Source organism: Tauraco erythrolophus, chromosome 4, assembly GCF_009769465.1.
Source record: "Tauraco erythrolophus isolate bTauEry1 chromosome 4, bTauEry1.pri, whole genome shotgun sequence".
Taxonomy (NCBI): Eukaryota; Metazoa; Chordata; class Aves; order Musophagiformes; family Musophagidae; genus Tauraco; species Tauraco erythrolophus.
Genome location: NC_141468.1, coordinates 16,719,949 through 16,746,029, shown reverse-complemented (window position 1 = coordinate 16,746,029; position 26,081 = coordinate 16,719,949). Strand labels below are relative to the sequence as shown.

Sequence of the window (26,081 nt, the reverse complement as noted above, 5' to 3'; positions counted from 1 at the left end):
TGGAATTTGGTAGAAATATGAGTCAGTCAGAGGAACTACAAGAAACAGTAGCTTTTACTGAAAAGAGGTTTTTTATTGGACACTTTTAAGTTACTAGTAGTCTACACATCTCCAGATTCAGTTGATGATATTGGGAACTTTGCTTTGAATGCATTTGGTAATATTTTCACTGAGATCTCTACTTAAAGCTAAAGTAGATCTAAAATTCCTCTGTGTTGGACTTTCACATTCTTTGAAAGTTAACTTCTCACTTTGGCACAGTAAGAAAAAAAAATGAATTCCCTATGTAATTTTTAGGGATTAAATGTGATTACTCTGTGTGTGTATGTGTGTATATATATATATATATATCTATAAAAAAAACCCTCCAGGCTTTCTTCTGCAACTCCTCTACCTCCCAATACACTTCTTTGGGTTTTCCAGTAAAGTAGAAATATAGCTGTGATAGTTCATTGAATAAGCTATTAGCTGATTCTTCATATTAGGCCATCCAATTCAGCATATGGATAGGTAAAGCAAGTGGCATATTCAGATGTCACACCACGCCTAATGCAGTGAATTACGTGCCCTGACTATGCTTCTTGGTGATACTTTAATACAAATATTTCATAAAGTGAAAAAGAAATGTTCGTAAGCAAGTTTAGACAATAGAATGTGACAAGAAAATGGTACACTATATGCAGTTCTCTTTCACAGAAGAAATTCTGCAGATATTACAAATTTGCTGTCTGTTATGTGGGTATGCAGAAATTATTGTCTGTAACAGTGGCCAGTAACTGATCAGATGAAGATGAAAAAATTCTTAGTTGTGTAGCGAATGGCTAGCTTGACTGTGGACAGGTTGCTAGTTCCATCTATCAGTTACAGAGCTAGCTCTGGACAACAAAGGGTTTATATCTTTTGCTTGTTAAATACCTATAACTGATGTCATCGTTATTCGTGGAAATGTCTAGACTTGTTTTAATTGTAATAAACTCCTAGTCTCTATATATGATTGCATTATAATTTATTTCACAGCAAGTGAATTTATTTGCTTGAGTGACCTTCTGAGCTTATAGTACTTGCAGGCAAGCTCTCAAAGCAGCCATAATTTTGCTCTTTTGTAAACTCAGAGTTAGTCTGTGACTAAGCTGTGCAACCATTAAATGAAAGCGAAGGAGTCATTGAAATAAGATTTTGGGTGTCTTTGATAGAGAAGTTGCTCCAGAACAATACTGCCTTCCATGTAACTCATGAGAAGAAAGGATGGGGTAAGATAGGACTATGACCGCACTTTAAAGCTAAATAATTCTAGAAAAAAGGCAAAATATTGTCAGTTATGGAAGTCTAGATAAAATGGAGAAAACCCTGCATATGTATTGTGTTCTTTATAAAGAGGGAGCAAAGCTTACACATGACAGTTATTTTGGCTTAACATGACAATAGAATACTTAAGGGAAATTCAAAGAAATAAAGCTCAGTGTTGGTGATTCTTGTAAAGAAGTGTAGCTTGGATGGAGAAAACTGAAATTAGGATTTGCATGATACTGGGTGAAATATAATTTGAAAGAAGTTATTTGGCTGTGCCTGGAAGGCCTCTTTGTAGCTGGTGTAATGTAGGAGGTGATAGCCCTGTTTTCTAAAGTGTACTTCAGAACTAGTGACATCGGCACAAAGGTGACAGTGATCTTGGGCTTGAAAAATTCTCTTGTGAAGACTAGAAAAAAATCAAACTTAGCACTTACTAGAGTAAACAAGATGGGTCATGATATAATTTAAACAAAGCCTGGATATAGCTGACATGTCTGTTAGAATTAAAATTAGAGGAAATGGGAAGAGGAAAATGACCTCTTCTCTGCCTGCCTTAATGTGGATTGCATTGGTGGGACCTTGTCTCATCCTGTGTTGAGGTTTCTCTGTTTCAATGTGCTTTTCTAATATCCCTAGCACATGTAGAACCTTGGAGTTTCCACTGAAAGCGAACATCATTGTGAAGATCATGAAGTTATCTATAGTAGTATTACAGCTCATCACCCAGTTTGTGTCATACAGTAATAAAGAATAATGCTTGATAGAGGAGATAATTAAATTTCTTTGTGAAAATTCACTGTTTCTTTTTACACTTTGTTCTTGTAGTTATGTGTTGTAGTAAGGTCACATGGTCTGTGTTTTTCCCATCTTTGAAAATGCTTATGACATTAAATAGAGCAAAATCTTCCCAAATATTTTAAGCCTAAGTAGTCTATTTTTTTCTTCTTTTTCCTTGTTGCTATTAAAACATAGATGTTTTCCATAGAGAGTGTGTTCAGAGTGTGTTCTTTTGTATGCATATGTATGTATGTGTATGTATATAAATACTTACAAATATAAACAATATATATATATCCTAATGTATCTCAACTGCTTTTCAGAGTAATTTTATTGTTCTTAGTGGTTATCTTTGGGAACTCCTGAGAGGAGAGATGAGATTTCAGAAGACTGGAGAGCTTGCTTTATTGAAAACAGAACTCACTGGCTCGTATTTTTAGACAACTAAAACTAACTTGACTTCCTTAGGTAAAGAAACTCTGGAACAAACGAACTATTTGTAGGAGTCTAGAAAAAAAAATAAAAGTGCTATTAAATAGTAGGCCACATAGATTTATCAAGAATGAATCCTGTTTAACCAACCGTATTTTCTTTGTTGGCAGCATAACAGGATTTAGGACTAGAGAGATCAATGACTGTCTTGTAGTTCAATTTAAATAGGGCTCTTGACACTATGTCACGCTAGTGAGGTCAGTAATATAATCCACATTAGAATGCTGTGCAATGAATGCAGAAGCTTTGAGAAAGCTGTACCCCAAAAGTTATCATCAGTTGTTCACTGTTGCCCAGCAATATATCAAGTGGGGTTTAGTTGAAATATGTTCTGCAGCTGGCTAGTGTTTTCATTAATGATTTGAGCGATGTAACATGGTATATCCTTATTAAATTTACAAGTAATAATCAAGCAGAGAAGAATGGAAAGTATGTTGGGAAACAAGATTAGAATGAAGAATATTCTTAGCAAATTGGAGATATGTCTTAGCTGAACTGATTTCATTTCTCTTCCAGACAAGTGCAAAGTCTTAGCAATAAATAGTTGTAGTTAACAGCAGAAATAGGAGAAATGATTGTATGGATAACAGTTCTGCAGAGAGACTTGGTAGTTGCTCATGAATTGAGTACAAGCCACTTGTTTGTTTTTTAGCAGTGTTTTTTCATTGTTGGCAATGAAATTTGTACTGATCTTTATAAGGAACGCACTTAAAACAAATCTTTTGTTCATGCTTCAGCTGGACTATCACGTAAGTCCCTTTTGAGATACTTCATCCAAGGAAGATGTAGATTAATTGGAGAAAGTCCTAAGTACAGCAATGATGATGGCTGAAGGTCACAAGGATGGGCAGTGGGTGGAGGAACTGAAAGTGTGTGGCTCTTTGGTTTGGAGAAAGGGTCTGAAAGGCAGAGTAACATTCTTCAGATAAATAAAAGTTTTTCACGTGAGAAGTAAGTAAATGGCTCTCCATATCCTCTGTGATTGAAACAGTAAGTAATGGAGCTGAAAGGAAACAAAGAAAATTTTAGTCTAAAATGTTAGGAAAGGTTTCTCCCAGTAATGGTAATTTCAGGGAAGCCATGAAGTCAGTATTTTGAAGCTTATTTTTAAAGCAGGTTAGACAAAGTGTGTATCAGGAATAGTTTAGATATGGGTGGCTTTGCCTTGAAGCAGGAGGACTGAGTAAGCTGGCTTGCCATTAGTCCTTTGTTTCTCTCAGAGATGCTTCCTCCTCACACCAATTTGGTTAATAGAAAATGTATTCTAAGGAGGTTTTGGTGTTTGAGGTTTTTTGTTTTGTTTCTTCAATTGGACAGCTTGATGTAAAATTTGCTTCCCACAAGTTGGTTTGTTGGGTGCTGCGCCCAGATACCTCCTAGAATATTAGGACAATGTGACTGAAAAATTCATGCCATCCCTTTAGAATTATAGAATCATAGAATGGTTTGGGTTGGAAGGGACCTCAAAGATCATCTAGTTCCAACCCGCCTGCCATGGGCAGGGAAACCCTCCACTACACCAGGTTGCCCAAAGCCTCATCTAACCTGGCCTTGAACAATTCCACGGATGGGGCATCTACAAATTCTCTGGGCAACCTGTTCCAGTGTCTTACCACCCTCAGAGTGAAAAATTTCTTCCTTATATCTAATCTAAATCTGCCCTCTTTCAGTTTAAATCCATTGCCCCTTGTCCTATCACTACACACCCTTGTAAAAAGTTCCTCTCCAGCTTTCCTGTAGGTCCCCTTTAAGTACTGGAAGGCTGCTATAAGATTCCCCTGGAGCCTTCTCTTCTCCAGGCTGAAAAACCTTGACTTTCTCAGCTTGTGTTTATAAGAGAGGTGTTCCAGCCCTCGGATCATCTTCGTGGCCCTCCTCTGGACTCCTTCCAGCAGCTCCATGTCCTTGTGTTGGGGACTCCAGAGCTGAACACAGTATTCCAGGTGGGGTCTCACGAGAGCGGAGTAGAGGGGCAGAATCACCTCCCTTGACCTGCTGCCCATGCTGCTTTGGATGCAGCCCAGGATACGGTTGGCTTTCTGGGCTGCCAGTTCACATTGCCGGCTCATGTTCAGCTTCTCATCCATCAGCACTCCCAGGTCCTTTTCCTCAGGGCTCCTCTCAATCCATTCTCTGCCCAGCCAGTACTTGTGTTTGGGATTGCCCCGACCCATGTGCAGGTTCTTGCACTTGGCCTTGTTGAACTTCATGAGGTTCTCACAGGCCCATCTCTCCAGCCTGTCAAGGTCCCTCTGGATGGCATCCCTTCCCTCCAGCGTGTCCACAACACCGCACAGCTTGGTGTCATCAGCAAATTTACTGAGGGTGCACTCAATCCCACTGTCCATGTCTCCAACAAAGATGTTAAACAGCATTGGCCCCAGTACTGACCCCTGAGGAACACCACTCGTCACTGGCTTCCACTTGGACATTGAACCGTTCACCACAACTCTTTGAGTGTGACCATCCAGCCAATTCCTTATTCATCGAGTGGTCCATCCATCAAAACCATGTCTTTCCAGTTTAGAGATAAGGATGTCATGTGGGACAGTATCAAATGCTTGGGATAAGTCCAGGTAGACGATGTCAGTTGCTCTTCCCCTATCCATCAATGCTGTAACCTCATCATAGAAGGTCACCAAATTAGGCAGGATTTGCCCTTAGTGAGGCCATGTTGGCTGTCACCAATCACCTCCTTATGTTCTATGTGCCTTAGCATAGTCGCCAGGAGGATCTGCTCCATGATCTTGCCGGGTACAGAGGTGAGACTGACTGGCCTGTAGTTCCCTGGGTCTTCTTTTTTCCCCTTTTTAAAGATGGGGGCTATGTTTCTCCTTTTCCAGTCAGTGGGAACTTCACCAGATTGCCACGACTTCTAAAATATGATGGGTAGTAGCTTAGCAACTTGATCTGCCAGCTCCCTCAGGACCCGTGGATGCACCTCATCAGGTCCCATGAACTTGTTCTCCTTCAGGTTCTTTAGATGGTCTTGTACCTGATCTTCTCCTACAGTGGGCGGTTCTACATTCTCCCAGTCCCTGCCTTTGCCTTCTGTGGCTTGGACTGTGCAGCTGGAGCTCTTGCCAGTGAAGACTGAGGCAAAGAAATCATTGAGAACCTCAGCCTTCTCCATATCCCGGGTAGCCAGGTCCCCCGTTTCCTTCTGGAGAGGGCCTACATTTTCCCTAGATCTCTTTTTATCACTGACATATCTATAGAAGTTTTTCTTGTTGCCCTTGATGTCCCTGGCCAGATTTAACTCTCTCAGGGCTTTGGCTTTCCTAACCTGATCTCTGGTTGCTCGGACAATCGCTCTGTATTCTTCCCAGGCTAAACTTCACACAGCTCATCATGTTACTGGAGAGCTGCAAAAATTGACTCTCAAAAACCGCTATGTCAATATTTTCTAGGAGAATGCAGTGAGCAGGAGAAAGAAGATGATACTGACTATGGCAATGTCAATGTTGTGTACCTATTTTTTTTTTCTTTTACCAGGAAAGAAAGCAATTTCTCAGAGAATTAGCTGTTAAGTTTTTGATATTTGGGAATGTTGATGTATATTGTTTTGTGTTTATCAAAATAGTAAGCACTACTAGTCAGTATTCAGGAAACAATAGTTCTAATTTGTTGAAAACTTAGATAACTCAATTTAGTAGTAAGTGTTCATACTTGTTTGTTTTGTACTGGTTATCTCATCCATATCTATGTCAAGTTGAAATTACCTGTACCTTTTGTTTCCATAGTGTGCCTTATTAATTATTAAAACAGCATAAATAATTTGACTAAAACACAGAGGTGTATTCTAAAATGATTGCAGATTGGCTGACTGTAATGTTGTCCTGCAGGTTAAATATTATTGTATAAAAACTATTTTATTTTAACTGCTGCGATTTTCGAAGTGGCAGTAAATACGTGCTATGTATCTGTGCACAAGTGTTACTAAACTTGCAATGGTAGCTGTCTTTCACTGCTGCCTTCTTCCCATTTCGTATTCAGAGATTAACTTAATTATTTTTTTATTCCAAGCAAAAATTTAAAGTGTGTGATTTGCAAGCCAGATCTTATGTTGAATCCAGTTGCAATTAAAGTGAAGAAGGACTTGGTTACTATCATGTCAGTGAGGTCTTTCACTGCTAGTACACAGAGCAGACAGATTTGTTGATATTAATATTGCTGTGCACAGTTTCTTGTAAGAATCAACATGTATCAATCAGGAGAGAAAAGTTGCTTTCATGATACTTCTGCTTAGGGATGAAGATGCGTTATAATTTACTGTCTTGTACAAGACTTAGTGTCCTCCAAAATAATACAGCATATATCTGTGTAGCACAGTGCACTGTTCTGTAGGGGTAAGTGAACTGATTTGATTAATAGAAATTACACGGCCGTGCTAGTGTGATGCTTCACCTGGGGTAATTAGTCCTGCTGAGAATGACTGAATTGTATTACTGGCTCAGAGCCATCTGCATTATTTTTGAGTGCCACTGCTTCAGGTGGTACATCTGCATCCATAGTAAGTGCAAATATCTTGCTAAAACATTTTACTTCTGTCCCTGGCAGTGTTACTAGTAACACTGGTACCAGTAACACTGTTACCAGTAACACTGCCAGACCTTCACTGAAATTGTTTGGGCTAAAATATGCTATGCCTTTCTGTAGTAGAGTGTAATCTCCGTGGTCTTCGATTTCATTTTGTTCCTTTCATTTGAGTTGTATTTTTATTTTGTGTTGTTTTGTATTTCCTGAGGCTCTGTTACCATAAGGTGAAAGATTTTGCAAAAAGTTGTTGTGCAAAGTTTTATTTGTAGTATTGTAGGCCAAAAAAAGCTCTTTGGTGGGAAGGTCAAGCAGACATACAAATAATTTAAAAGCCTTAATATTTGTAGTTTTATAACAAAGAGTCTTGAACTGTTCGGAAACTGAGAACTCATTTTTATATAAAAGCTTAATTTTTCCAAAGTCAGACTTACAAAACATTTTTAAAATAACGAGAAGTTCAAACATGAAGCCAGTGTCACATGTGAAATACATATAGAATACACTGTCTGAATTGCTTTTCTTCATTTCTGGTAAAAACTGAAAATGATGGCCTATTGCTCTGACTACATTGTGATTAATGGCATATGGTTAACAGTGCGTCTAATCACAAAATAATTGTATAATATATAATAAATAATAGATACTGTGTTTCTTATGGATAATATTGGTTGTTCTGTGATGGTCAGATATATTCTAAAATATTCTTCATTTTTAATGTGATGATGTTGATGGAACCGTTCAGCTTACATTCATATAACAGAGGCAATTGAAATTGTTATTTTATACATTGATAAAGAAAAAAACGTATTTGTAATGCTTCGATTTACTGTGTTTATAGAAAGGTCCTGGTTTTATTAGTTGATCTATCTTTTCAAGGAAAGGAGTGCCATGAAAGCTATGGATAGTTAGTGCTAACAAAAAATCCTCTTGGTTACTGAGAAGGTCATGTTATTTTCTTAGTATTGTTCCTGGCTTCATGTTTGCCGAAGTCACTACATGATTTGTTGTAAATTAATGTAAAAGGAAGAGCTACTCAAGCTTCTGCTGAGTCGTGTTATTTCATGAATTATGCTGTACAACCAAATATTTTGTGTAATGAGTGTGGAAGCTAGTCCTTCTGCTCTTCTGTAGCTGCTATACCACCAAATTCTTTCTCCATTTCAATTATGCATACAACAGTCTTGTTCTAGGCCATCTTATTTTGTTTTATGCCATCTCTACTTTTTGTGCACCGTTAAGGGGCTTCTGTGGATATTAATTTATTTCTTGTTGGCTTTTGAAATAAAGAAAGAAAAATCTTGATAGTATGTAACAAGTTCATTAATTTCACCTGTTCACTTTAGGATACTGAATTGATGTAACAAAATGGCTTGCAAAACGCAATACAATTTTTCATTAGTAAGAGGCTAATAGTGTAAGACCTCTTTATCCTCTTTGAACAAGGCAGACAGAATATACAGATTTTACCATCAAATTGTGTTTTACTGAGATTAGGATTCCTAGCTTGGAAACCTTATGTTAGACAAAGCATTTTATGTAAATAGTTGCTATGTTTTACTTAATCTCTGGCATGCATTCTTCTTCTAACCATTTTCAATAGAAGATACTAAATCATTACAGGGACGTGACAGGAAAGACTAAGTTTGAAGTGACAAAAAAAAATAATCCTGTTGGAATTTTGTTTTTCAATGTAACCCTTAAATTCGTAGGCTTGAATTTACATTTTCTCAGATTTTCAAAAGTTTAGTTTCTGTTCATATAGTTTCATTGTAGTTTCATTGCTGTGTCACTGTTTTCCAAAGTCAGAACTATTCTGATCTCCTGAAATTCAATTTTCTTTATATATACAGCTCTAGAAAATTAAGCCAGGTATAATTGTTACGTTGGGTTTTCTTGATGTTTAGTTTCCTTTAAACAGCCATAAACATGAATGTATGAATTATGAAACTATTTTTTCAAGTTAGCATTAAGCTGATTTCAGGTTTTGATGAGATTAGTCTTTTAGCTATAACTACTTGAAGAATTTGATTTTGCTATATTATTAAGCATTTGGTAATTTTAGTCTCAAGTATGTGGACCTTGTCAGAGGGCTGTATAACAGATATTTTAAAATGGATTTAGTACTCCACTTTCTATCTTGAGGTGTTATGCTGCTCCTCAGAGGTATGTTACTGATGTCCCATTAGCAAGGTTGTGTCAGAAGTTAATTACAGTGTCTTCAAGTTGCCTTCACTGTAGCACGTGGAGCATTTCTAACAGTTTTTAGTCTGATTCCAGGCCCATCAAAGACTACTTTCTGTCTTTTGCTCTTTCTTGCCCACAGTTACAGATGTCCGCACCTTTTGCTCCTTACATTTCTGGAAAGCTTTGCTCTTTCAACCTCCTTGTCATCTGTAACTCTAAATCTGATTGCTACTATTTCATTATTAATATAAATTATGATTATTATTGTCATGATCTAATGTATAGAAGTTTTGGTTGTAGGCCAATATTAACCTGAGCTAGACTTCAGTCGGTACAGAGTAAGATCTGGAGCCTGACAGCTCTTTATTTATTTTCTTCTAACTGTTCAGAAGACTCCAGTGGGAAAGAAATAGTAGTGGAGAAGAACTAAGGAAGGGGAGAGGGGATGTGATGGACTACCAAAAAGTGTTTTCTGCTAGGAAAGGAGTTATTATCAGAATAGCAAAGTAGCTGCACCAGTCATGCAGCTGATAAGTTGATATGCATTTAAACTCTGTGTACTGCCATGCGCATGAGACGTGAGCAGTATTTGCCCTGGTAGCACGTTCAGTTCTGTGTTTGAGATTAAGTCAGTACTTCTTATTTCTTTGAAACACTGAAACTACAGTATTTTCTGTCTGCTTTGGTAATGTATCAGATGATCTGGGGCTTTGAGAGCCAGAGGATATATCTGCGGTTTGTACTTCCACCTGGGTAAGGCTGAAACAAAGGAGCTTAGGAATTTTGAAAGAGGAACTGACTGGAAATGAAGAACAGAAGGAGTGATGGAAGAGGGAAGTTGTGGAAGAAGGTCTTGGTAATTACATGATCCTGTTTTTTGTCATTAATGAGCTTAAATGTAAAGGCCAGGTTTCATAAAGTATTTTTTTTCCAATTTTTGTTTGCTTGTTTTGCAACTAGCAAATTTGTTTTTGCTTTACTCCTTGATCATTTAAAGTGTTTGAACAGTAGGGTGTGTCATGAGAGTGGAGATCTGAAAGAATTTGGAAGAACCAGCAACATAGATAATCTTGTAGTTGTGAATGTTTGTGTTTAGCCAAATATAAGAAAAATGCAACTTTAGAGGTTTTTGGGTTTTTTAATTACTTCGGAACAGTTATGATTGTGTAACTAGTACAGATCTTTGGGCATCCTTGAGTTTTGAGACAAAGTATTCTGTTACTGAGTAGTTTTACTTTTTTAATAGAACTATATAATTGAAAATAGAAATGAAAGCTATAGATTTCTGTTTCCAGGTGACATAAAAGATTATCAAGATCCAGAGATATCTGCAAGCTCTGTCTGCATTTGAATCTAGTAATTTTTGTGCACTGACTTTAAAATTATGTATTAGTTAAAAAAAATATAAAATTGTACACACTGAAGATGAGAAAAGAGTTTAAAAGGATTACTGCATCTCTGAAAGGTTATCTTTTTGCATCTTGCAAATTATCAATACATCGTAGAGAGTAAGAATAGCTGGCAAGAGTTTGAAAATGATTCGTAGTGTCTTTTAGATAGTATATAAACAAAGAAAAAGCTATCTACTCACAGGTGTCTATGTATGTTCATGAAGAGAAAGGCAAGTTGGATTACATAATTTGAGATATTGACAAAACAGAGAGATGCCATCTCTAAATTGAGTGGTGGTGTATTCTCACTATTTCAATAGGCATAAAAGTTTAAGTAAGCAGTTAAGAACTTGGACTTGGTACCTATTATAAACAAACAAGTCAGTGACAGTAACAACTAGTAGGGAAAAATTCAGTTGTGTACAGTTTGATGCCATTTACAGCTGGAATGATGCATCTGAAAGGGCATGGATCTAGTTGTCTGTTCTACTCTGTGTGGAGGTTCTACAGGGAAATGACAATTTTACGTTTCAGGCAGGTCTGCATATGCGCTGTCTGAAGCTCTGGTAGGAATTGGCATTTATAACTTTCTCTGTTGTCCTCTTCCTTTTCTGAGCCTTTGCATACTTGGAAATTCAATAGTAAGCTGCAGGCTAGTTCTCCCAGAACCGAAGTAATGATCTCTAAGGTGATCAGTCTCAAGGGTTTGAGTTCTATAGATAATCACTTCCTCATGGGAAGGTGTGGAGAATTGTCACACGTATTTTTTCTAGGGAAGCTGGCTGGGAGTGTGCTTCCTTTTGTTTTTCTATAGCCAATGGTGAAATCAGTTGTTTAGTGATCAAGGACGTAACACTGAGAAGAGGTTCATAATATTAATCTTTTTCTTTCTGCTGGGACTGAAGTATTTATTAGCGCATAACCCGGTGATTGTACTGAAGAAGAACGGGGTTGGTTCAGAAATAACACTTCAGTATTGTGTAAGTGTCTGAGAAGACAGATTTTTTTTTTTTTTCTTTTTGAACAATCAGATTCAGAAATAGAGTGAGAGAGAATAGAAATGGTTGAAATGACAGGTAGCTTGTGATCACCAAGGAAAATAAGTAAGCATTTGATCACAATGCTCACTAGAAGATCAAATAATGGTGGTAGCAAATCATGTTTGGAAAATTTTATTGAGGGTAACAGAATGAGAAGTTGCAGTAGAACTGTCTATAAATGCATATAGATCAGAGAGCCAGCTAACAAAATCCAAAAGGTGTTGCTTTCACAACCCACTGAATTAAACCAGCGAAATGGGAACCTTGCTGTCTAAGCACGTTTCTGAGATGTGTGGAAGAATGGTGTTTGGAACCTAGACTATTTGTCCTCTATGGCCAGTGGCAAAAGATCACCAATTTCTAACACAGGAGTTATCAACAGGAGAATCATTATTCTGGGTTCTCTTACATTAAATAAACTAACTGGATTTGGAAGCCACTTGTTGCCAGAGTGGCAAGTCGTGATGCATAGTGCAAACTGAGTCTAGAACCCAGTGTTTAATGTTTCATTTTTGAAAGAGTTAATTTTCCAATGCAGAGGATCTTCTGTTTAGTAGTTTGGACAAATGGATTTAGACAAACTTGAAAGTCGCAAGCTTACTGACAATATTATATTAGATTGTGAAATATTGTCTTTTTGGCAATCAAGAAAGAGGGAAGTCCTGGCTAAAGGCCTGTTCCAATGTAGTGACAAAGCAAAGACAACAACTATAATTGGAAAACAATGTATAATCACAACTGGATGCATTATGAGTGTAGAGTATGGATATGATAAATTTAAAATATTGCAGGAAAATCCATGGCTGGCAGGAACCAGAAAGGCACCTATCATGGAATAGTCTTGTTAATATACAGGTTTCTAGATTGCTAATAAAGATTTGGCATAGGAGGATTTTTCAGTAAATGCTCTTACTTTATTGTTGGAGGCAGAGTAGTTTGTTCTTCCATAAAGCAAGGATACCGTGTAATCCAGCAATAACTAAGGAGGATGTTATACAAATGTACTAATTTCCCAGAGCCATTTGTTTGTAACTCCTTACTGAAAGGGGAAACTCCAACTTGTGTTGTTCCAACATTCCGAAGGACAAACAGGATATTTCCGTTGAAATCAAAGTCAGGTAGACACAAAGCTGCTGTTGAAAAATAGTAGAGAAGTTGAATTCATTTGAAAGAAGAATTCAGGGCTGTAAAGCTGAATTAATGATAGTCAATTAAATTTTTATGGAAAATATATGTTACCAAACAAATTTGTGTGTTTTCATGATTAAAGAAATTGTGTAGATGCATTATGGATTTATTTTATGTGCATAATCTACAATTTACTTGACTTAAATCTCCCTTAAGGTATTGTTCCCCTAAGTAAGTATTTAAATAAGCCACCTTCTCCTCACCTCACAGTTGCTCTACGTTCTTGGTAGATAATTTTGTTACTAGGGGAGCTGGAAGAGAGGAGCAGAGGTAAGTAAGGTAGTGGTAGTTTTCTATGGGTGTACACCTTAGATTAAGGCAAATGACGGGAGAAGCATCTGTGAATGGGCAGAGCGCTTTGAATGTTCGACATGTACACATAACATGCTTTTTGAAAAAAAGAAAAAAATTATGATTTCTGTTTTTACAAATATGAAAATATGGTACTAAACTTCTGTAAAGCTTTGGAATTGTACTGCATCCATGCTGGGTTTGCTTTACCAATATTGTTTCTGTTCTAGCATTCGTGCAGCTATGTCAGGCAAATCTGTACTTCTGCAATTGGTATAGGGAATTGTGCTCTACAGATGAAAACATAGTTTTGTGGATACCTGTGAATAAACGCAATTATAGATGTCACAGTAGGAGACTAAATGGGCTCTTTTTCTTGAAGATTAGGACTGTAAAGGTGCATTCATGGGGAGAAAATAAAGGGTCGTGGAAGGGCTCTTTGATTAGCAGAGAAAGAAATGACAAGAACTAAGACTGGAAAATGAGGCCTGGCAAATTCAGAAGTATAAAATAATTGAAAAATGAGATTGTGTACACAATTTTGTTGTAATTCATCAAGTAAATCCTGATGGTTAAGATCTTAAACATAATAACTAATTTTATCCTGTTCATTTCTAATTAATGCATGAACCAGTTCAGGTTAAAACAAAAATCTAACCGAATAGGTATGGAAAGAAGACCGAAGTCTAATCTTTGTTCAGGTCCTGGATGGGAGCCAGTATTGCTATAACTGTCATTTCTGCCTTGCCTTAAAGATCAGTGAAAGTATTGCTGTGTGTAATACAAAATAATGAGTAATGTGGGGTAATATTTAATTCTTGCACATAGGAAACAGCTTTAAAAATAGCTTGTTTTCACAGGAGTAGTTTTTCCTCTTTGTCTCCCAACTCATGCACGTAATTTTCGAATACTACTGTCATCAAGAATTTTATGGACTCTTCTCGGTTATGGTTTGAAAAGTAAAGTAGTCCAGTCTTTATATTTGTTTACCGTTCAAGTCCAACCTTCCATTGCTCACAGGTACGGAATCTGATTACTGGCTTTGTTACCTTAACGGTCAACCCTCTTCAGCTGAAGAACAGCATGGTCTCATGTCTCTTTTCGTGTCATTTCAGGAAAAGATGTAAAGACCTAACAAGGAGGCAAGAGTAGGAGGAAGAGTTAGTAGGAAGAGTTTGAAGAAAAGGAGGAGGAACTGGATTAGAAGGAAATGGGAAAAGAGGAACAGGGGGAAGAACACAGGAAGGCGCAAGATGAGAAAAAGAATGAAGATGAACAGGATCAGGAGAAATTGTTTAGCAAAAGAATAGAAGAAATAAAAGCTGCAAGTAAAAGAGGAGAAGGAAAAGGGGAAAAAGGAGTAGGAGAAGGAACAGGAGGAGGAAGAACAGGAAGACTGAGAGAAGTGGTTGGGCTTTATGATCCTAAGGGTCTTTTCCAACCTAAATGATTCTGTGATCAAAAGAAGGAACATCATATTATTTTGAGAGTATACTGTTTCTATGGCAGATTGTCTACAATTCCACAGATTCCCAGCCCCACCTTCTTGCAATTTTTAGCTGACGTAACTTGCCAACTAAAGATGTAGTAGAAAGTTGAGATTTTTGACTGAAACAAAATTGGGGCCTAACGAAGTCTCTGAGTCAGTCAAAAGTTTCCCACTTTTGTTCTACTTTATTTAAACTGCTTCTGGAATCAGCACTGTAAGCTGTACAACTGAGGCAAGATTTGTCAGAAGCTTCTGAATATGTTAATCTTTTAAAAGATGTCTTTAATTTGTCTTCATGTGCACTTTTTTGTGCTTTATCCATGTTTGATATGACTGCAGATGAGCTGTATAGCTCCAAGTGACGTGTATGGGCATCTGACCTCATACAATTAGAATTATTAAACTTAAATGTTTGCTCCTATTTAAATATAGAAAATGAAGTGGTGAACTGAATTTGGAAATATCTTACGATTTGATGTTTTCTTGGTAACTGTTCAGAAGATGAATTTGTAATTCAAGTAACACTCTTGTTTTTATTACATGCAAATATACTCCTAGAAGGTCTGTTATATCTAGAAAAAAAACCTCTCATGAAATACCTCACTTACTGCAGTAGCAACAAATACATATGCTAAATCTTCTTGTTTTAGCTATATTGTACTCCGTATGTGTGCAGGTGTGTGGTATTTTGGCAAAACACAAAAAATAGGTTTCCCATCAGAGTTCTTTTTGGGTTAGGTATTTAATCTGTGGAAGCCGCTGTTGTTATTGAATCACCTAACTTTTCTAAAACCTTCCCTTTGCCCACAAATTCTTTTCACATCTTTTGTTTTGTTTGTTCTCATTCAGTGATAGGTCTCACTTACTAGCTATTAGAGCTGTTAGCAGGAATAATAGATCTTCCTCCTTATTGTTGAGGTGTTTTACAACAGCAGCGCTCACGTTCACCTCTTATTTTGTGATGATACATACATTGCAAATAGTGTTCCTTTCCCATTCCCTTTTTCCCTATGCATGTTTTCAGCACACTGGTAAATGTAACCTAGTGCACAAAGTATCACTGATACTTGTGGTAATTTACTAATGTGGGAAGCTGTCCTTTTTTCTCTGCTTCTCCCTTCTCTATTTATTAGTGACGGGGATTTATGGAAAATATATTGAAATAAGATTTGGAAGAAAGCCATGGTAGAGAACAGCAATAGGTTGCCATCGGTTATTGTGCTTTTTTTTCCCCCATACTAATCGAGTTTAAATTGAGTTTAATTTGAAGTAAAATCTCACAACAGCTTGTGAGAGATCCTAGTACAGTTTAAGGAAAGCTGTGCTAATATTGCTCTGTTAATAACAAGCTGACACAGCCAGAATGACAGATTTTACAGCAATCATGTTGTTTCAGCAGTGACATTGATTTGTTTATCAGATATGGTATCAAGTTAACCTGTTGCAAGATAGGGTAGGAAGTTAGAGATCATAGCAGGGTAACAGAAACCAAAAGTACATTTCCTAAAACCCAGCTTGGGAGGGAAACAAGGGCGTGCTGTTTGCCAGCAGCTTTGTGCTGTCGGCCTGCCCGCCTGCTTGCCTGTCTGCGCAGTGTCAGGAATCAGAATGAGGATATAGAAATGCATATATTATAGAATCATAGAATCATAGAATGGTTAGGGCTGGAAGGGATCTTCAAAGGTCATCTAGTCCAACCCCCCTGCAAGGAACAGGGATATCTCCAACTAGATCAGGTTGCTCAGGGCCTTGTCCAACCTGGCCTTGAACGTCTCCAGGGATGGAGCATCCACCACCTCTCTGGGCAACCTGTTCCAGTGTTCTACCACTCTCATAGTAAAAAATTTTTTCCTAATATCCAACCTGAACCTACCTCCCTCTATTTTAAAACCATTACCCCTTGTCCTATCATAACTGGCCCTCCTGAACAGCCTCTCCCCATCTTTCCTGTAGGCCCCCTTGAGGTACTGGAAGACCGCTATAAGGTCACCCCGGAGCCTCCTCTTCTCCAGGCTGAACAGCCCCAACTCTTTCAGCCTGTCCTCATAGGAAAGGTACTCCAGCCCTCTTATCATCTTCGTGGCCCTCCTCTGGACCCTCTCCAACTGGTCCATGTCCTTCTTATGTTGGGGGCTCCAGAACTGGACGCAGTACTCCAAGTGAGGTCTCACAAGGGCAGAGTAGAGGGGGAGAATCACCTCCCTCGACCTGCTGGCCACACTCCTCTTGATGCAGCCCAGGACGCGGTTGGCCTTCTGGGCCGCAAGAGCACATTGCCGGCTCATATTGAGCTTCTCGTCCACCAGTACTCCTAAGTCCTTCTCCTCAGGGCTGCTCTCGATCCAATCACCACCCAGTCTGTATTTATGCCTGGGATTGCCACGACCCAGATGTAGGACCTTGCATTTGGCCTGGTTAAACTTCATGAGGTTGGTACGAGCCCACCTCTCCAGCCTGTCAAGGTCCCTCTGGATGGCATCCCTCCCTTCCAGCGTGTCAACGGCACCACACAGCTTGGTGTCATCGGCGAACTTGCTGAGGGTGCACTCCATGCCACTGTCCACGTCACCGACAAAGATGTTGAAGAGGGCCGGGCCCAACACGGACCCCTGAGGGACGCCACTCGTGACCGGTCTCCACTTGGACATTGAGCCGTTGACCACTACTCTCTGAGTGCGGCCATTGAGCCAATTCCTTATCCACCGAGTGGTCCATCCATCAAACCCATGACTCTCTAATTTAGAGAGAAGAATGTCGTGCGGGACAGTGTCAAAAGCTTTGCACAAGTCCAGGTAGATGACATCCATTGGTCGACCCTTGTCCACCAATGCTGTCACCCCATCGTAAAAGGCCACCAAGTTGGTCAGGCACGATCTGCCTTTCGTGAAGCCATGTTGGCTGTCACCCACCACCTCCTTGCTCTCCATGTGCCTTAGCATGGTTCCCAGGAGAATCTGCTCCATGACCTTGCCAGGCACAGAGGTGAGGCTGACCGGTCTGTAGTTGCCTGGGTCCTCCTTGTTCCCCTTTTTAAAAATGGGGGTTATGTTCCCTCTCTTCCAGTCATCGGGGACCTCGCCAGACCGCCACGACTTCTCGAATACAATAGCCAGTGGCTTGGCAACTTCATCCGCCAGTTCCTTCAGGACATATTCAAAGGATATGACTAATTCAAACTATAAAAAATAAATAATATTTTAATAATTTCAGGTTATATACCTACCACAGAACTTCCACTGTAAATCTTCTGTTTTTTCATTTTAACTGATTTTCTTTTTATCGTGTGAGAATTTATTTGTAAAATAGGAAAACAGCTGATACAGAAATCTATAAAATAAATATACAGGAAAGTATTTCTTCCATTCTGGCTCCATTTATATTAATCACTGAAGTGTAATTTTAGCAAATAACATAAAGGTGTCTAATGATATTCCTCTTTCAATTTAATACTCTACAAAAATAATTAAACTGCGATAAAGAAGAAGTAATTGAAAACATACTGTGGCAGTGAAACACACTCGAAGCATCAAGACAAACTGAAGTTGTCAGAGCAGTGCTGATTTGAGGGAAAGCTCAGAAGCATTTTTTAAATTTATCGCTGGGAACAGACATCTAGTAACATTTTCTTTTCGAGTCTGTTCTTGGAATGCATGTGCTCTGTATGTGCTTCGTACTTGGGAAAATGTATAGTTTATCGCTGGGAAAAGAGGTGGTAGAATAATGCATGCTCTTGGTTCATCTCTTATTCTGCGTATAATTTGTTAAATCCAAAGCCTTTTCTGGAGTTGCTGTTCATGTTGTTCTCCCCTCTCCTCCCAGCAATTTTGGCAAAACCATGTCTCACACTCGATGATTCAAACATAAGTTCTTATATTTTTGTGTGTTATAATCTAAAAAATGAGATTAGCATTTTTTCCATGGCAGGTGCTTGTTGCCCTCCACCTTTTTGTGCTCTTGATGGCCATAGCTGCCTTACAGGGTTCCTTCCACCTTCTGCCCTTTTTCTCTTGACCTATACTCTCCGCTTACTTCATATCCTTCTTCTTTAACACTCATTGGGTGCGAGTCAATTTTGATTTTCCTATTAGCCAGTTATTATGTCTGGTTTTGATTCTTTTTCCTTCCTCCCACCCCGAACCCCCAGCAAAAGAAAACCCAAACTCTGCTTAATTTTTTTTTTTGAATTGCGTAAGTATTCTATGAAGTAGAAAAAGCAGGAGGTAATTACAGAGTCAAATTCTTCTCTCTGGTTGGTGTAAGACAAATAAATTCAGTGGTATTACAGTAGAATGTGTGAAGTGGGAGTGGAATTTGGCTGTTACACAGCTGGAAGGTTCTAAGACAGAAGATGGTTGTCCTTAACTATATTTTGGAGGTATTTTGTTTGAACAATGGGGGAGGGAAGGGTAAATTAGTGTATTCTGTGTTTTTTAATGACTGCATTGAAACTTTGCTAAAGAATGCTGTGTTCTCTCCTTTTAAAATAGTTTAATGGCAATTGGTAACTAAAACACTTTCTTCAGGGAGAAGAAAAGGTGTGTCGATAATATTCATCTATCAAAGAATTCTGATAGCTAGCACATACACTGATGATGAAGTAGTACTCTTCTGTGCCTTGCAATATGATATATGTAACAGTTAACAGAGCAGAAAATTTCTTCCTTGTGCCCAGGTAGATGACATATCTTGTTGAATGCATCATTTCATTTAAAAAAAAAATAGTGGTGGGGAAGAGAAGGCGTTTAAGTTTATGCATGGCAGGACATAGTGCCTATCTGTCCAGTTCAGAGATACTCTTACCAAAAACCCCTCTGTATAAATATAAATAGATGCTAATGTTGAACTCCATGTTTGGTGCATGTGAATATATGATAATTATGTATTGTGTACACGTGTGTATTTATGTAACTCTGAAGGAAGAGAAGTGTATTGATCTAATATGTATCCGGATGCATACATTTTAAATCTAATATATTTAGAAATCACTGAAATAATTCCTGTTCCCTTGGACATTAATGAAGTAAACAGAACTTCTGACCATGTAGCAGTGCCTTGTAATCCGTAAAAGTTGTCTGAAACTAGATATTTGTGATGTATTTACATTTCCGTTTCAGTGGTTTGTGATGTACTAGTGTGTTAAGGTGTGCTTCTTGGATATTCTAATAGATACTGGCACTGTACTCAGCTGTTTTTTATTTTTAGTGTGGTCTAACCTCATTTTACAATGTAAAATTGAGTGGAAATGCATTTGAAGTTAAAAGACAACATAGTCAGATATCAGCTAATATGTTAGGGACAGAGAACATGTGGAAACTGGTGGTTGTTGCTTGTGTTTTTGAGATTATTTGCTGGAATTAATATTTTTATAGTCCTGTACAATTCTGCTTGCCTTAGGCTGAGTGGTGTGAAATGTAATTGAACTAATGACTCACTGTGGTGATATCATTTTTAAGAATGTAGTGGGCTTCTTATTGTACAATACTATGGCATATATTTGCCCTTTTTTCTCCAGTGATGCTGCCTCTTTTTGCATTATGTTTTAGTCTGTCTGTCAAGCACCCACGGCACACCTTCACATCCCTCCTAAAAGCCTTTTCTGTGTCTGTAGGATATACAGTGTTCCTTCACTAGTTACTCTTTATTTTGTTGTGTGTTAAATCCGTTGTCTTTGTGGAACAGATCATGTATGATTCTGTTTTATAATGACTCCTGCGTATATATAGGATTGCACATATTATTACTTGTATTACTCCATGCTCTATGCAGAATTTTCTTCTGCAAACCTCAAAGTATACTCCAATATGGTATATATCCTTTTTTTTTTTCTTTATTTAATGAAAGGTGAAGAATAGTAAATGTAAAAATGAACTTTCTTATATTGTTAAAGGCAATCAATGACTGTGATCGACATAGCCTTTAAAACCTGACTTAATCTCTCTGACTAATCCCTAGGCTGCATTTTCTCTGCTATGAAGTACTGCTTCATTGAATCTGAGTCTTTAATGAATGAGCTTTTAACACTAAACCTGTAGTTCTTGAGGATTTATTTAGTTTTAAAAAGTAAAGTCATGTTGTCAAGAAACCTTTCAAGTCTGAAAGCTTTTCTTAAATGCTTATTTCAGATAAGGACATAATGTAAGCGTATTCAGGTGTTGTGATCATTACGCTCTTTTTCTTCTTTTTAAATAAATGAATAGTATTTTTAATTGATTTAAGAATGCTTTGTTGGAAGGTAAGTAATCAGGTAAATCATATTATGCCATTAACCCTAGAGTTACCACTTTCTCCTCCTTGTAGTATTTGCAATACAGAAGATAGTGAGAGAGAGAAAGGAAGAAGTGTTACAAAACCCCAAAAATAATAGTTCCTGCTTAGGTTTTTTGGGGCATGTTTCAGAAAAGCTTATTCCTGAAAGAATGTTTTTGAAGTGCTAAATTTGGAACCTATGGGATTTTTTTTTTAAAAAAAAAAGGTTCTTGCATAAAACCATTAAGTTTTCTTCCCCCCTGCAACCTCTCAAGATGAAGGATTTCAGTTCTTGTAGGAAACTAGGGATAGCTCAGATGAAATCAGTACAGTAAGTGGGTACAGTTGAATGCAGGTGATGTTGGGTTAACTTCTAGAAAAAGGCCAGTGAAATTATGTTTGAATAAATGTTACACAGTAATTTTAGATAACAAATTACTATCAATTAGATAACAAATTACTGTCAATTAGATAACAAATTACTATCAATTAGCTAGCAAAACATCCAGGTAGAATTTGGGCGATTGTAGGTGGCTGGTCTTTGAGGAACGTTGAGCTGTAGTTTTATTTTTTTGAGTCTCCTGTTCTGGTAAGCTAAGGCATGAGCCTAAGTAAATTAAAGTACATTACATATACTGCTTTTTTTTTTTTTTAACCACAAAACCAGTTTTGGCAATGCAGATATCATTACTAATTTAATGATGTTATGGAAAATAGCTTCTTGCTTGCTTAAAACCACACTTTTTTTTATATGCAACTTCAGAAAAGTGCTTCAGAAATACTCAGTTTTTATGTAATACTTTAGTCAAACTAGCTCTTGTATTCAATGATATGCTCCGCTTTTTTTTTTTTAATAGAAGCCAATATTTATTGAGAATTAGCCTTTTAATTATACTGGTAGCTGATGACACACTGAGCAGTTTATATAATAAGACAAGTGAAATCATGCTAATGGATTTTGCAGTTTTTCGTTTTGTTTCCCCCTTCCCCCATAAGCGGTAACTAAGTCAATGAATGTAGCCATTGTTCATTGAAATTATGAATTGTTAAAACATGAGATGCAAACCACTCAACTAGGGATGAATATCTTAATTCTTGCTTACAGTTCTATGGATGATGATAACTTCTTAAGGCTTGTTGATTCTTCATTGCAGATATAAGATGAAATAGAAAAAGAGGATGTAGAATGATGGTATTCCATGGCTGTCCAGGACATACAGAAATAGGGTAGCTAGAATATTGGTGATGGGTTTGTGACAAAGCATTGTGACAAGATTGCGTGGCTGGAACTGAACATCATCAAACGAGAAGTGAAGTCAAAATAATAAAAAAGTTACTGAGGGCAAGAAAATTATCTTCTACTTCAGCTGTGGCTATATCTATCTATGTAGATGGATGGTATGAATGAAAAATATCTGTATAAAAGGTCCCCATGTCACACTAGAGGTCTAACTAAACTGCTTCAGTGTGAAAATCTAAGCCTTTGCACAGGAATGGCTATGTTGATTGGTTGTCTTTCAGCATCAAGCCCAGTAAATTTGTCTTTGGTTTTTGCCTTCATTTAGCCTCTTTCTCCCTTACCCCCTCCACCTTTCTTGTGTAATTATTCAAAGTTGTGTATTTTCTGTTTAGAAGCTGTGGATCCGTAACTGTATAGGCAAAAATTTTTCTTTTCTTAAAAGTACTGTCAATTTTTAGACCAACATGAATTTTTTTTCCTCCCCATCAAAATGAACTGATACTGAACTCTTAATTGAAGGACATCGTGTAAATGGCTTCGTCTGCACTTGTATGGTAATTGCATACTGGAGAAATTTGAAATAAGTAGCTATCTAAATGTGGTGTTAAAATGTGTCCAAGTGGTAGCTGTATAGCATTCAGAATATCTCTGATAAATACTGTTTATGACTTAAATTTTAAAATACCATATCATGCAAAATGTTGAATTTGTGCTTTAGAAAAGTATTCCCGAGTAGACTTTTTGTTTAAAAATTATTTTATATTTACAGAGAAACTGAGCCATACAAATATTTTTAAAAGTTTGCACTTCTTTAAGGCTATTTATTTTCTAAAAAAGAGGACGTGAATATTTTTGACAAATATACACATGGTGTTACGCTAACAAACGGCCATGCAACATATATCTTACATAATGAAGAAATTGAATATACAAGACCTACTCTATTTAACATTTATATTGAAAATTTACAGTCTCGCCAATAGTTTAAAAAAGTTTTTCTTATTTGGCAGTATTTTTCTACAATTTGTTCAAATATTCCACTGGATGTGTTTTGGTGAATACTGAAATCTAGTCAGTGACAACCTGAGGTACTAAACATTTCTGCCTTACTTCGTTGTCTTCAAAGGTAATCTTTTTGTTCCTTTTAGGCTCTATCCATGAGTTGTGTATTACAGCGTTATTTGGCATGGGATCTGCTTCCACTATTGAAACAACTCGCTTTTTCATCTTACTTTTCAGAACTTTCTGAAACTTTTGCCTGGTGAATGCATAAAGTAGAGGGTGAAATATAGTTGTTCCGTATGCCATTACTAGAAAACATAATCGCAATTTTACCAAAAGGTCACTTGGGCCCAAACATAAGATGGTGGTGTTTAAAACGGAGATGGGTGTCCAGCAGAGAAGGAATGTTGAGATAATCAAGAGGGACATTCTGAAGACTCTCTTTTGCCGTTCTCGTCGCTCCCGGTGCCGTTTTACAGCTCGGCGTAGGGCAATTATGACAGACACAGAAGTCCTTACGCCAAAGACGACATTTCTTCCTCCACTGCTGTGGGACACGTCCGTAGTCTCATGCTGAGTGGTCAAAGAAATGTTTTTTTTCTTTCTAGCTTTCTTCTTTTGTCCCGTCGTAAATCTTGTGCCAATCCGAATATTTAGAGCCTGGAGTATTTTGGTGTATGTAATTAGCATTACTATAACAGTGAAGAAAAAGATTGGAATCTGAACGAGAAGGTGGTAGTACATTCCTAGCTCAGTGTGGTACTCGTTTGTACTCACGCACAAAAGCGTCTTATTTTCCCAAGTACTCGCGCTTCGAAGACTGAAAAAGTTGACTTCAATGAAAGGAATCAGGAAGGAAAAAAGTGAAATGATCCATATCGATGTCATTAATATCACAGCCCTTCCCATGGTCAGAATTCGATTGGCAGGTTTTACGGAGATGTCGTATCGGTCCAGAGTGATAGCAAAGACGTTGATTGCGGTTGAAACGCTTGCAAAAGAGACACAAGCCTCGTGGAAGCAGCAGATGAGAGCAGTGTTACTCTCCAGTGAAAGCAGAAGGATAACTATAGTTAGAGGAATACATCCCACACAAATTATTACATCAAGTACATGAAGGTTCATTGTAATTATGTTACTGACAGAATTTATTAAGTTGGATTTCATACAGTAAAGTACCAGCACGGTGAGGTTGCTGCCAAGTCCCAAAACAATTTCTAACATCAAAAATCCAGTGAGAGAAACTTGAAAGCTTAATGGATATGACAGTGGTCGGTACATGTTGGTGTCGATGTCATCAATGGCATCTCGAACTGTAATGTTCGATTCAGACTGCATGTTGACTTCCAGAATGGGGGAGAAACACATTCTTTTGTTGCAGTTGTTTTTTCTCCTGAAAGGTGAAATAAAATATGGAACTCTTTGATTTCTTTTTTTTAACTCATATTGTAGATGAATGCTGGGGAAGGAGGAGGGAGGAAAAGCATCTATTCTTACCAAACTCTCGATTTACTCTATGTTTAGAGCTTTAATTGGCATGGACTCAGAAGCCTGAGGATCTAGAATAAGGTCTTTCCTTTTTAAAGGAAAGCAGGATTTGTTTAAAAAAAAAAAAAAAGTGAAAAGCTTCCACTTAGGGAGAAAAGGCTTTATTTATAGTGATGTGGTTTTTACAAAGGGCCCATTTGTTGACATTGCCTTTGTATTGCGTGGAGGGTCATTTTAGAAGAATGTTGTTAAGTATTAACAAGTTAGTACTCAAGATCATTTTAAAAAGGCTCTTGTGGAAAAAGAAAGTGATAGGAACATGAAACACTGTTGCTAATGTATCATAAAAAGAACATTTAAATTATTTATGGCAATTTAGCAGCCTCTTTCTTATGAAGAGTTTGCAATACTGTTGTGAACTCAAAATTCGGTAATTCAGCAGATTTTTAGAGAGCTTGAAGAATTCTGTTCTCTTTTATCTTGTGTGCATCTACGTGTATAAAACTTACACTACAACAATTTTATGGAAGTATATATAATTTCAAATTCAAAACTTATGTGGGTTTGGAGGAATGGAGTGTATTATAAAAATACCACATTTCCTTTTTTCTGATTTGAATATTCAATTTCTTCAAGAAAACAGTGCCTACATGGAATGGAAGAGTATTTATTTTTATTCCAGAATAGATTTAAGGGAATAATTTTAGAAAATAATACTTAAAAAGAAAGTTGGTTGGTTTTTTTTGGGGGGGGGGGCTTGTCTGTTTGTTTATATAGGAACTGCAATTAAATCCACAGATTTATATATATAGCATGTTTATCTTAGGAATAAGTGAGGTCCAAAAAAAAGCAGCATTTATTACATTTAGGAGATTTTTTATTTTGTGGCTCATCTGCTTTGTTTTACACATGCTGATAGGTTGTAAATGTAGCATCTGCTGTAATATTTGATGTTTGTATTATTAATATTGTCAGCCAGCTCTTCAGTTTCTAGTGAAATGAATAAATAAAAGAGAGCTTATTTAATTTCTTGTAATGATACTAGAGCTTTTTGGGGCTTCGTTTAGGTAGCTTTAAATTTAAGAGAGGACGTACTTGGCATGAAAATAAATTTAAATGCAAACCTTTGTTCTATTCTGAATACATTAAAAATGGATAGCACTAAGGTGAACAAAAATGAGCTCTTTTTAAATGAAAGTATGAATTAAGCACACTTGGGATACAATATGCAAATGGATTTCATCTGCAGTTCTGAAAAGCCTCAATTGTACAATACTATTAATTGCAAATTGTATGATGAAAATTCTTGGTATGCTTCAACAGTTATTTCACATGTGCCTTTTAAATACAAGAGATGTAAATTAGAATGTATTAGTCTCAGGTGTGAAATGAAACACGAAATATTTCAAAAGCTTTGTTTAATT

General features: G+C 37.3%; 2 protein-coding genes across 2 annotated transcripts in view; one reads left to right on the top strand and one right to left on the bottom strand.

Annotated features, from left to right (window-relative positions):
* Positions 1-26,081, top strand: part of COG5 (component of oligomeric golgi complex 5) — a 200,042-nt gene that overhangs the window by 14,594 nt on the left and 159,367 nt on the right.
* GPR22 (G protein-coupled receptor 22) lies at positions 23,236-24,537 on the bottom strand. Its single transcript, XM_009984502.2, has one exon. It carries the CDS (start codon positions 24,535-24,537, stop codon positions 23,236-23,238), a length of 1,302 nt encoding a protein of 433 aa, XP_009982804.1.